Source organism: Heptranchias perlo, chromosome 6 (assembly GCF_035084215.1).
Source record: "Heptranchias perlo isolate sHepPer1 chromosome 6, sHepPer1.hap1, whole genome shotgun sequence".
Classification (NCBI taxonomy): domain Eukaryota; kingdom Metazoa; phylum Chordata; class Chondrichthyes; order Hexanchiformes; family Hexanchidae; genus Heptranchias; species Heptranchias perlo.
This window is the reverse complement of record NC_090330.1, coordinates 98,529,105-98,541,413: the sequence shown is the minus strand read 5'-3', so window position 1 is coordinate 98,541,413 and position 12,309 is coordinate 98,529,105. Positions and strand designations below refer to the sequence as shown.

At 39.2% G+C, this 12,309-nt stretch overlaps 1 protein-coding gene across 2 annotated transcripts in view; it reads left to right on the top strand.

The window, feature by feature from the left end:
• Positions 1 to 12,309, top strand: part of ndfip2 (Nedd4 family interacting protein 2) — a 78,264-nt gene that overhangs the window by 21,070 nt on the left and 44,885 nt on the right. For both annotated transcript variants that reach the window (XM_067986497.1, XM_067986496.1), the window contains one exon: positions 3,781 to 3,914. In XM_067986497.1, coding sequence (XP_067842598.1) covers positions 3,781 to 3,914 — 134 coding nt within the window. The remainder of the gene's footprint in view (positions 1 to 3,780; positions 3,915 to 12,309) is intronic.

Below are 12,309 nucleotides of genomic sequence, written 5' to 3'. Positions count from 1 at the left end.
CCTAAAGTAGGAAGTTGGCAGGGCAGAAGACAGTGACTGTGTACCGCGGGGACAGAAACTGAAACAAAATAGCAGGAAAATCACCAAAAGCAGTAGGAATGTTAACTATAGGAGTATAGAAGAAATAGCAGGATCTAAATGGGATTGGTGAGTTTATTAGAGTCAGGAAAAGCAATTAATTCATTGACCCTACCTGGGCAGTAGTGTATGTATTAATTCAGAATGGGAGATATAAATTGCCTCTGACCAATTTATCAGGTTGTAATCTTAAAAATTGACCAATTATTAAGGGGAATTGATGAGTTATGTAATGCATTTAGTAATTTACTACAGATGGTAGTGCTTTTTCCACCATGGTGGCCTGTATTTTAATATCTGTAAGTGAGAAACAGCAGGCTGGCTGAATACTATGCTAGGTAGCAATTTGTCAAGATGTGAGGAAAGATGCTTACAGAGCACCAGATATGAGGGTGGTGCATTCCCGAGGATGGGTGTGGGAACAAGATGTTGTGGTTTTTTATCTTTAATGCCTTTTTTACTCCAGATACTTGAGCTTCAGTGTATTATGAAGGGCAGAATCTTCTTTAGCTTAGTTCCCATTATCTACACACCAGAGTCCATTTCTTCCCTTCCTTGAGGAGAACTACATTACTTAGTGGGAGGACTTTTTACTTTTTGTCTTTTGAGAGAATAGTTCCATTTGGTACTGGGTTATATGTCAACATTATTGTGTGAATTATTGTTTCCAACAGGGGGACCAGAGTATACTTAATATGTTGTGACTGATCCTGACATATTCTGCTTGTAACAATAACTTGGGTGGTTGGGGGTGGGAGTGGGAGTGAAGAGGAGAGACTATTTTTGTAGAAAATCAATGCAACTTTATTGTATTCTACTTGTGGATATTTTTGATTTTAAATTTCTAATGGTAATTTCCTACTGGTCAGCTAGCAAAGTGTTCTATTTCAAGCTGAAATTGGACTTTATAAATATGATTCTCAAAACATTGTTTTCTGTCCCGATCAGTTTTTTTTTCTGTTTGTTATATGGGGGACAATACTGTATAATATGCAAGCTATTACATTCTGTATAATTCAATTATCTAAGTCCTAATAATGCTGGTTAAGATTACATTGTACAATGCCAACTTTATTTAATTTATGGGATTTGATTGTAGGAACTGCTATTTATATCTTGGTCTCAACACTCATGACAAAAAAAACAAGAATAAAAGTAAATATGTGCTAAGTTTGTACATATTATGGAGAAAAGGGAAGAGTCTACATCAGGGATGAGCAAACTTAATTTTGCTGGAGTAAAATCTTGAACCTCTTGAGAAAAATAGTATTTAAAAAATATTTTTAAGTCCATGTTTATTCATGGCTCACTCGTATAGTATCAACTTTGGCAATAAATCTTAAAAAAAAAATCAGTTTCAGTTGTTCTCAAAACATTTACTTTTAAAAAAAAATCAATTGGCTCCATGAAAAAAATTGTCTCCTTCACTAATTCCAACTTTCCTCTGTCACTTCTGTTTCCCTCTGTCTCTCTTTTTCCCCTCTGTCTAAAACTGTCCTAGCCAGAGAATGACATATTCTGTGACTATAACCATGATGTGTTATATCATCTTCCCCTTCTTGACCTCTCTGAAGCATTTAAAACAGAAGATCATACATCCTCCTCCAATGCCTTTCCTCCATTGTCTAGCACTGTGGGATTGCCCTTGTATGGTTCCACTCCTACCTATCAGACAAAGCCAGCACATGTCCAGCAATGGCTTCTCCCCCCTGCCCTGCACCATCACCTCCTGAGTCCCCTAACGATCTATCATTGGATCTGTCCTTATCTATATGTTGTACCTCGTTTACATTATCTGTAGGCACGAGGTCAGCTTCCATATACGTGCTGATGAACCCTGCTGTACCTCTCCACTACTTCTTGACACAAAAAGCACTTCTATTCTGTTGGACTTACTGTCCAATGTGATGTCTTGGATGAGTTGCTGATGTTCAGTCTGAACAAAGCCATGAGCAACTTCAGCGTTGTATTCTACAGTCAGCATCATACTGTATAAATTTTCATAACTAAAATCGCTGAATTCCAACTCCACAGCATTGCTTGTTTCTCTTCTCTTCCCCCCCCCCCCCCCCCCCAAGCCACTGAAACACTTAGCCATGCTCTTGTCACCTCCTGACGCAATTACTCCAAAGCTGTCCATCGTTCATCCTTCATAAACTCCAACTTGTCCAAAACACAGCTGGCTGCATGCTATAGTACATTAAGTCTGCTCATTCATTATTTCCATCCTCACTGATCTATACAGATTCTCGGTCCTCTAACAAGTTCAATTTAAAATTGTTGTCCTCATCTTCGAATCTGTCCATGACTTCGCACCTCCCTAACTCTGCAACTTCTTCCAGCCATAGATCCGTACACGGACCCTTCATTCCCCCGACTCTGATCTCCTGTGCATCCTGCCTCTGTTCATCTCACCAGCCCTAAACCCCTCCACCTGCCTACCTCTGTCCTCCTTTTAAAAAAAAATCTTTTCAAATCTCTTTTGACTTAGAATTCAGTCAACTCTACTAATCTCTCTCCCATGCTTCGATGTGTGTTTCTCTCTTTGAAGCACCTTGGTGTGTTGAAGGCATTACATAAATGCATAGTGTCATCATTGTTGTCTGTCTCTCCTTCCCTTCTATCCCACATTTATGATTCCTTGCCTTCTGTCGCTTGCTCTCTCACCTCCTTCCCTTCTGTTGCTTTCTTGCTTGCCTCCTTTTCTGCCACACTCTCATTTGCCTCCTTCCCTTTTGTCACATTCTCTCTCGCTTACCTCCTTTCCTTCGTTGCTTTTTCCTCCTTTATTCTGCACCCTCCCACTTCTCTTTTCTGCTTTTCTCTGTCTCTCTTGTGCTTCTCTCCTGCTTTTCATTCCCCCTCCTTCTCTTGCCTACTTTACTCTCTTTCTTTTGAGGCTCTCTTTCCTTATCCTGCTTCTGTTCCCTGTTTTTTTCTTTATCTAATTCTCTATTACTTGGTACTCTCTCTTTCCTGTTTCTCTTTTCCTTTGTGTGCGCCTCTCTCCTGATTATCTTGTATAAAATGAGCTGTGCGCTCACAGCACAAAACTATCTGTAGTTTAACCCGAATTGGTAGTCTCACTTACTGGCACAAGACAGGTACTTTTTGAAGGCTGGGTCTATGACTCATCGTTGAAACAGGGAGATGGTGCTTTACTCTGTGGTTGGCTGTGCTATAAACCTCGGTGCTGACATAAGATGCCAAAACGGAAAAGTGCGCCATTCTGAAAACACATACCTTGCATTGCTTCTGTGTAGATTTAGGAAACAAGATATTGGTGTCTTCTAAACTTAAAAACACACAATATGATGATTGTATCTTCTCTTTCCACAAATCTGGATAAAATCAGTTGGGTGATATGCAGTGAAAATAAATTCTTGAAATCTTTATATGTAAAAGATTTAAAGATTCTTGATAGCTGTGTTATAAATTTGAACAAGGGTGGGGAAGAGTTCCTCTTTTTTTCGTAGCAAAGTTATAAATAAGAGTGTAAAGAATGTGCTTTTAATTTTCCATCCTCGTGCTAACAGAATTTTTAGCATTGGAATAATTACACTTCAATATCACAAGCACAATCTGTTATATAGATTTGAACGAAGTAACTTAAGAATTGAAATTTAATTTTGTTGTCTTTCCCCCCCCCCCCCCCAAACCATAGCTTCAACTAATTTTTGTCCATGTCTACTCTTTCAACAGAAACAGATATCCAGAATGACCTTATGCCTGTGCCACCCCCTTATAGCGTTGCCACCTCCCTGCCGACTTATGATGAAGCAGAAAAAGCCAAAGCTGCTGCAATAGCAGCTGGGGCAGCAGAAGCTGGACAAAGAGTGAGAAGTGATTTTTATTTTAAATGTAAAATATCAAGATGATAGCATTTTTATTAGACTACTCTGATTCGTGCTGACAGCTGAGGTGGATTTACAGAATGGGCTATTGGATACAAGCTAGATGTTTTGAGTGAGAACTCATGAGCAGCAAGCAACAATGTATATTTGAACAGCATCAGTAAACAAAGCTTTAGTGAGTTTTGACATCATTTCTCAGAAAGATATAGTTCACCAGTTATTCCATGAAACCATTTGCTGAGAACAGGCACCCAGTACAGAGCTGCAATCTAGAGCAGAATTCTTAATCACTGGTCAGTATGCATTAGTTGACCAGTTTGTAGTGTTGCAGGATTGACGAATGATGTAACTGTAGAAATATGTTGATTTATAAAAAGTGTTCATCCTCTTTGCAGCTCCTGAATTTTACTTGAGTAACAGTTGTCATTTTTAAAATATTCAGCAAATAACTGCCTAAAATGTGTGTCTAAGTACTCAGTTGTACCAAGCACATGAAGTTTTGTTCACAAAACATCAGGTTTTTAGAAACTTGAATGGTAGTGTATCGTTTGACATTTTGTATTTAGTCTCTACTTATTTGTGTTATCCTATATTGTCTTGTGTTTTTCTGCTTAACAACCTGCTACGCATGGACAGTTTAGGGAGCCTAGGAATCTGTTTGATGAAATTCTACAAGGTACATCTCAGGTACAGTCTATCCTGCATATATGACTATGGAATGCTTACATTACATGTTCAAAAATGTGGTTGTACACTTTCCAGTTGGATGCTGTACACTATTTTGTGTTTGTGTGTTATGCTGCCATACTTCATTTACTTTTATAATTATTGAGGGTGTTTTCTGTTGCAGATTAACCCTTTCATAAGCTGAACCAGGTTATGAATAAAATGTCTTTAAGTTGGTATCGACTTTTGTTTGAGTTTGTACTTTCTCCATTAAAATGAATAGAGGTGCTCCAGGACAATAACCTTCTCTATAATTGACATCATTAGAGCATCTGTGAAGGGCAGGAAATCCTAAATGATGGATCTCCAAAGCGGCAGCAAATCTAAAGATTTTTTTAATGGGTAACAATTGAATATTACCATCTTTTCTTTAGGTAGAAATTAGGGAAGATTTTCCACCACAACACAGTCCCTCTGTACTTTCCTTCTCCTTTATTAGACATTCTCCTTTATTCAACATTAATATTAAAGAACAGACGTCTATGAGCTGAAATGTTTTTAATTAAAAAAGGATTAAATTTGCAAAAGCTGTTTATAAACAAAACTACAATTTACTCTGAATTTCATACCAAATGGAGATCTTTCTAGTAAATACAACATACTAGCAATGGGGTTATACCACCAGAACTGCATTGAAAAATGTCAGTTTACCTGACCCAGAATGCAACACAAGTTATCTCCCAAAATACTAATTATAGAATCGTAGAATGGTTACAACACAGAAGGAGGCCATTCAGCCCATCGAGTCCGTGCTGGCTCTCTGCAAGAGCAATCCAGCTAGTCCCACTTCCCTGCCCTATCCCCGTAGCTCTGCAACTTTGTTCCCTTCAAATGTTTACCCAATTCCCTTTTTGAAAGCCACGATTGAATCTGCCTCCACCACCCCCTCAGGCAGTGCATTCCAGATCATAATCACTCACTGCGTAAAAAAGTTTTTTCTCATGTCTCCTTTGGTTCTTTTGCCAATCACCTTAAATCTGTGTCCTCTGGTTCTTGACCCCTCTGCCAATGGGAACAGTTTCACTCTCTCTACTCTGTCCAGACCCTTCATGATTTTGAATATCTCTATCAAATCTCCTCTCAACCTTCTCTGCCATAGGGAGAACAACCCCAGCTTCTCCGGTCTATGCACATAACTGAAGTTCCTCATCTCTGGAATCATTCTAGTAAATCTCTTCTGCACCCTCTCTAAGGCCTTTACATCCTTCCTAAAGAGCGGTGCCCAGAACTGGATACAATACTCTAGTTATGGCTTAACCAGTAGTTTATAAAGGTTCATCATAACCTCCTTGTTTTTGTACTCTGTGCCTCTATTTATAAAGCCCAGGATCCCGTATGCTTTATTAACCGCTTTCTCAACCTGCCCTGCCACCTTCAACAGTTTGTGCACACAAACCCCCAGATCTCTCTGTTCCTGCACCCCTTTTAGAATTGTACTCTTCAGTTTATATTGCCTGTCCTCATTCTTCCTACCAAAATTTATCACTTCACACTTTTCTGCGTTGAATTTCATCTGCTACATGTCCGCCCATATCACCAGCTTGTCTATGCGCTCTATCACTATCCTCACTGTTCACTACCCTTCCAAGTTTTGCACATCTGCAAATTTTGAAATTGTGCCCTGTAGACTCAAGTCTAAGTCATTAATATATATCAAAAAAAGCAATGGTCCTAGTACCGACCTCTGGGGAACACCACTGTTTACCTCCCTCCAGTCTGGAAAACAATTATTCACCACTATTCTCTGCTTCCTATTACTTAGCCAATTTCGTATCCATGCTGCCACTGCCACCTTTATTCCATGGGCTTCAACTTTGAAGACAATCCTATTCTGCCGCACTATCAAACGCCTTTTGGAAATCCATATACACCACATCAACCGCATTGGCCTCATCGACCCTCTGTTATCTCATCAAAAAACTCAATCAAGTTGGTTAAACACGATTTGCCTTTAATAAATCCATGCTGGCTTTCCTTTATTAATCCACACTTCTCCAAGTGACTCCTAATTTTGTCCAGGATTATCATTTCTAAAAGTTTCCCCACTACCAAGGTTAAACTGACTGGCCTGTAGTTGCCGGGTTTATCCTTGCACCCTTCTTTGAACAAGGGTGTAACGTTTGCAATTCTCCAGTCCTCTGGCACCACCCCCGTATCTAAGGATGATCAGAAAATTATATAGTCCAAGAATCTTCAATAGTTGGCATGCTCAACCAGATGTTGTGTAAAAGGAAAGGAGCCAAAGTGGGGTTACTGAAACATTGGGCTAGATCTTAGTGGAACGGGACATCTCATGCGTACACAGTTAGTTAGACATTTTCCTGTACCCTTCAGCTCAAAAAAAAATTTGTGCCATAATTTGCTGTAAGTGCGAGCTTATAATGGAGTGGCGAGGGCAACGGGGCATCTGGGACCTTAGTGAACAGTTGGACCAATAATATCTCCTTGACCAATGAGATTTAAGGATTGAGAAAAACCAAGAAACAATGGAGAAGGAGGTTGATGAATTAGAGTGGGTGAACTAGAGTCAGATCAGGCACAGAAAGAGAAATAGAGAGGGAGAGAAAAAAGAGACAAAAGAAAAGTTGGAAAAAAAAATTAAAATTCGACATTTTAAAAGTCTCTACAACAATGATTTACTACGTGAAGGAATGAGATTGAACAGTTCAATTTGTTCCCTTTCTGGGCCAGAGAGGTTGATTCGCATTGTATTAACAATTTTCATGTTAAAAAGGCACTTATGCTGTTAAGTTCTAGCCCTTACTTTCTGCGGCGAGTTTAATGGGCAATTAATGTGCAAATCCAACAAGCTCTTAAAAATAACGGCAGAGCAAGTTCTAGAGATTCACAACTCACGCCTTATTTCTTAATCCCCTGAAGGTGCTGGCTGATTTCAGCATTAATAACACGCCATTATTCTTCTAGCAAGATTCAGTCTGTTATTGTTTTGAAATGTCTGCATATCGTTTTCATCAGTTGTTTTAATATTGTAGATTTAACTGTTTTGACTAAAAGTATATATTGGTGAATTATTAAAGCAAGTGTTGCATCTAGTTTAGAAAAGTTAAATTACCTGTAATGCACGATTTTTGCTTTCAGTCTTTCTTATGATTGTACAAAGAGAAGGTGCAATACTTGAATGAAAGTATGAGAGTATGATCTGCCACCTGGATATAAATTTTGTTGGACAGGTTTACTAATATCTAAATCTGGAATCCTTAAAGCATTAAAAGAAAATTGACTCCCCAGGAGTCTCAATACACCAGAGCTGAAATAACAGCTAAAAACTTCAATACGTTGAAACTTCTGCAGTATGGTTTAATGGATTTCCATTTAGCAGAATGCCTTGCAGGTGGCTCTTGTTTCATTTAAAAAGTAGACCCCTACCTGAATTTAACGTCCAATAAAGTAATACACTGAAACAGACTTTAACCCTGTATGAAATTGATGCAGCATTTCCTACCTTTGCGTTACCTGTGAGCCAGGATCAAGTTGAAAGTGGGATCCTCCATCACAGCCAGTCTACAGGCTGTGGGTTTTGAAAGGCGCTGCTGAGGGTCCAGCTGTTGGAGATTTGGTCCCAGATAGTGGAGGTGTCTATAGTGGAGACTGGCAAACTGATTAATAGTGGTGGTACAACTTGTGTGCATTAAAATCATAGGTTACAGCACGGAAGGAGGCCATTCAGCCCATCGAGTCTTTGTCGGCTCTATGCATAAGCATTCCTGCTAGTCCCACTACCCTGCCCTGTCCCCGTAGCCCTGCACATTTTTTCATTTCAAGTACTTATCCAGTTCCCACAGATCAGCTAATTCAAGCTTTGTAGGCTCCAGGGAGTTGCGGCTGATGGGGTGACTCCTTGGAATACGGAAAATTTGAATCAGCTGATTTGAATTCATGTGTGCTGCTGCTGATAACTGACGGATTCTATTCTTGTTGATGCTACAGGCTTGCATTCACACTTTCTGTGGATAAGCAGATCAGCAACTGGATAGTATACGGTAAACAATGGACTGGCCTAAAACAACCTCCTGCATATTGAAACAAAAACAGAAAACTCTTTAAACACTCAGGAGATCAGGCAGCATCTATGGAGAGAACAGATAAGTTAACATTTCACATTAGGCCTCGTCATCAGAACAGGAAGATATTACTGATGAAGAGTATTTATAAAGAAACAGGAGATGGGGCAGACATGCATGAACACACATAGTTGCACGCGCCCTCCCCCCCCCCCCCCCCCCTCCCCTGCCCAAAACATCATAATGAGAGAATAAATGACAATACACCGAGCGTGTGAATCGCTTATAGCAGTGAGGTATAGGCAGGTAGAAAAGGAAGTATGAAAAGCTGGCAAAGTGGGGCATGCCCCAATGGCCCAGGAACCTCGTAAAAGAAAAAAAAGCAGGTTGACACTAAGATTGCAGACCATCTCACCAGCCTGATGTCCTGATAGAGGGTCCCCATCCAAGCACCAAATTGGTCCCCACCCCAGCAATGCCAGTACACCAATCCCACTTGCCAGAATGAAAATGGGAACTATAGTCAAGGTCTGTTGTAATTAAAGTTAATATTAAGGCTGCAAAGTGCCTAGTAGCAAGATAAGCTGCTGTTCCTTGAGTTTGGGTTAAGCTTCATTGGAACATTGTAGAAGGCCAAAGATAGAGGGGTCAGGGGAGAATTGGGATGGAAAATCAATGTGGCAAGTGACGGGGAGCTTGGTGGCGCACGTGAGAATAGAACAGAGGTGTTCAGCAAAGTGGCCGTGTAATGTGTGTTTGGTCTCTGCGATGAAAATGAGATTGCATCGAATGCGCTAAGCTAGGTTGGAGAAAGGACACATCAGTTGTGTCTCATCAGGAAGGAGTGTTTGGAACCCTGTATAGTAGTGAGGGAGGAGGTGAATGGGTAGGTGTTGCATCTCCTGCACTTGTATGTAAATTGCTGTCTCAAAGCGTTCACCACCTCCTATACATTGTTATAGGTCAAAATTAATTTCTATGCATTATTACCTCTAGGGACCAGGACTATAGCAGAACTTCATTACATTACAATATTTGATTTATCAAAAGTGAAAATATCAAGACTCCACTGCAGTTACTATAGAGTAGGAATACAAGTTGAACATTTTAGAGTAAAAGTGGTCCATAGATTACCATTTTGTTTTTAAACAAAGAAATGGACATGTTGGGCTGAATGGCCCGTTTCTGCGCTGTACATTCTACGTAAATTGCAACAAAGATATAAGGACAGAGCCAGTATGTTTTTCATAGTAGTGGAAAGTTAGAAATAAATGGAAATGTCATGCTGCCTTTTATTTTTGAAGAAGCAGTGTATCTAATGGATCAAATAACAAATTACACCTGCTGTCATAGAAACGGTATACAGACTAACTTCACTATAATGAACAATGCTTATAACAGACACCCAATTTTAACGATCCCAATGGCAAGACCCTTTTTTTTTCAATGGAAATCAGCCAAGGCGTGGTGGGGAAGCAACTGCAACAAAGAAACAGGCACGTGTGTGAAGATGGCGAGCAAGAGATCTCCTTTGTCTCTGAAAACAAAGCTTCAAATCTTTCAATGATTTGGACCATAAAGGAAAATCACAAGCCACAATCTGCAAAGAATTCAGCTTAGCAAAGAGCAACCATGTGGACCAACAGGAAAAATCAAGTCTGCTATTGTTGAAGATGAAACGCTGATGCAGAGAAACTGAATCTGTACTGTGACTCGTGAAGATCTTGATGGAGTCTATCGCTGGTTTAAAATAGCCAGAGAGAGTAACGTTCCAGTGTCAGCTGATGTGTTACGTGCAAAGGCCAAAAAATTTGCCTGCTCTTTAGACACCGAAAACTTCAAATGGATGGCTGGATCGCTTTAAGCAGCGGCATGATTTAAAATTTAAGGCTGTCGTCAGTGAAAGGGGTGGGGTTAACACGAAGGTGACTAGCGCATGGCTGACGATGTTTTTCATCTCTTACAAATGTCTCTTGGACTGCAGTTCTGTGTAACATCGACTAAACTGGACTATGCAACTATGCAAAACTTCAAACAGTCATTACGTGGAAATGAGGATCTTTTTGGATTGGTTAACAAGATAAAAACAGTGTGCATTGAGAAAAACACGAATAATATGAAGCTGTGTACACTAGTTTTTTTTAACATAAAATTACGCATAATTCAAATTGGTCATTTATTTTTCTGATGGAGCAAATCGGCAAACCCTACTATAATGAACAGCCTGATATAACAATCTTTTCAGTTGGTCCCGAGGGGATACATTATAGTGAAGTTCGCCTGTATGTTGGCAGTTAAAATGGGTTAAAAATTAAAGGCGTGACCTTGTGCTGAAGATCAGATAAGTACAGATAATGTAAAATAGATAAAGGGTGGCCTTTTGCTTCAGTTGGCTTTTGTACACCTGGGTCATGCCATCTGATTGGTTTACTATTTATTTCCAACACTTCTAGGATTTTTTTTCAGATTTTCAGCATTTGCAGACTTTTGAATATATTTGTACCTTTTTTACCTTTATTTTTGTTTTCTCCTGGATCTGCGTATCCATTTTCAAACTCAGGAATTTGCCAAAACGTGACTTCAAAAACTTTTTAAAAAGCCAGTGAAAACCCAGTGTGTAGATTAACATTGGGTTTTTGATTGACCAGAAAAAATCAAAATAGGGCTGTCAAAGGACGGGTAATTCGTTTTGTTTATAAGTGAAATAGTCACTTCGATATTTACAGTTTAATAATAAGAGTCCCAGGTGTGATACTGTATTGAACTTGAATAAGATCATCCTTTCCCGATTTGGCAAAATTGTGTTGAGTGGGGTTAAATGCCATTTTGTATCTAAAATTTATAATTCCACATTTTTCATCTTTTGTGCTCCTCACCCTGTTGGGGGATGGTAATACTTGCCTGGTACAGGCAGGAAGGGGCCAAGTCAGACCAGGCTGTGCTTGTTACTTACTTGTAGATGTTTCAAAGTAGCATTGGTGTAAGTCTAGGAGCAGGTTACTAGCAGACCCAGTTCAGGGAGTGTATGGTATGTATTGCTGAGTCACCTCCAAGTGGAAGGAGAATAATTTTAAGTTTAGACATTGAAATTTAAGATTTCCCTGAAAAACTTTAATAGTCCATATATGTGGGTACATTTGGTGTAGGTAGAGATTATGCCGCATAGAATTGGAGTTAGAACGACTGAACTATGGCATTTTAAAGCTTTAACGTCTCCCATCTTTGAAATCTAATATGTAATGAACAGAAGTACATCTACTTTATCTGAACTGCCCAAGTCCACATCTTTGTGAATATTGTGGCATGGTTTACAGTGTCTTAAGCAGATAGCCTCAAATAAAATTTGAACAGATATCACTAATGAATTTTCAGTTTCAACACAAAATGTTGAATTAGAAGTGAAAGTACTCAGTGCAGTTAGTATGTATAATTTAATGTAAAAGAGGATGTTGTTAACGTTCAGATAGTAAATGTGATGTGCACAATGCAAGATAAATAAGGAAATGTTGGAAGCATTTAGTTAAGCCTATGATAACTATTTTCTGTGCCATTTTTAAAATGTGCTTTTGTATCAATACTTGGGAAAACTGAAATTGTGTAAATGCATTACTGAGTGTTAGAATTTGAGA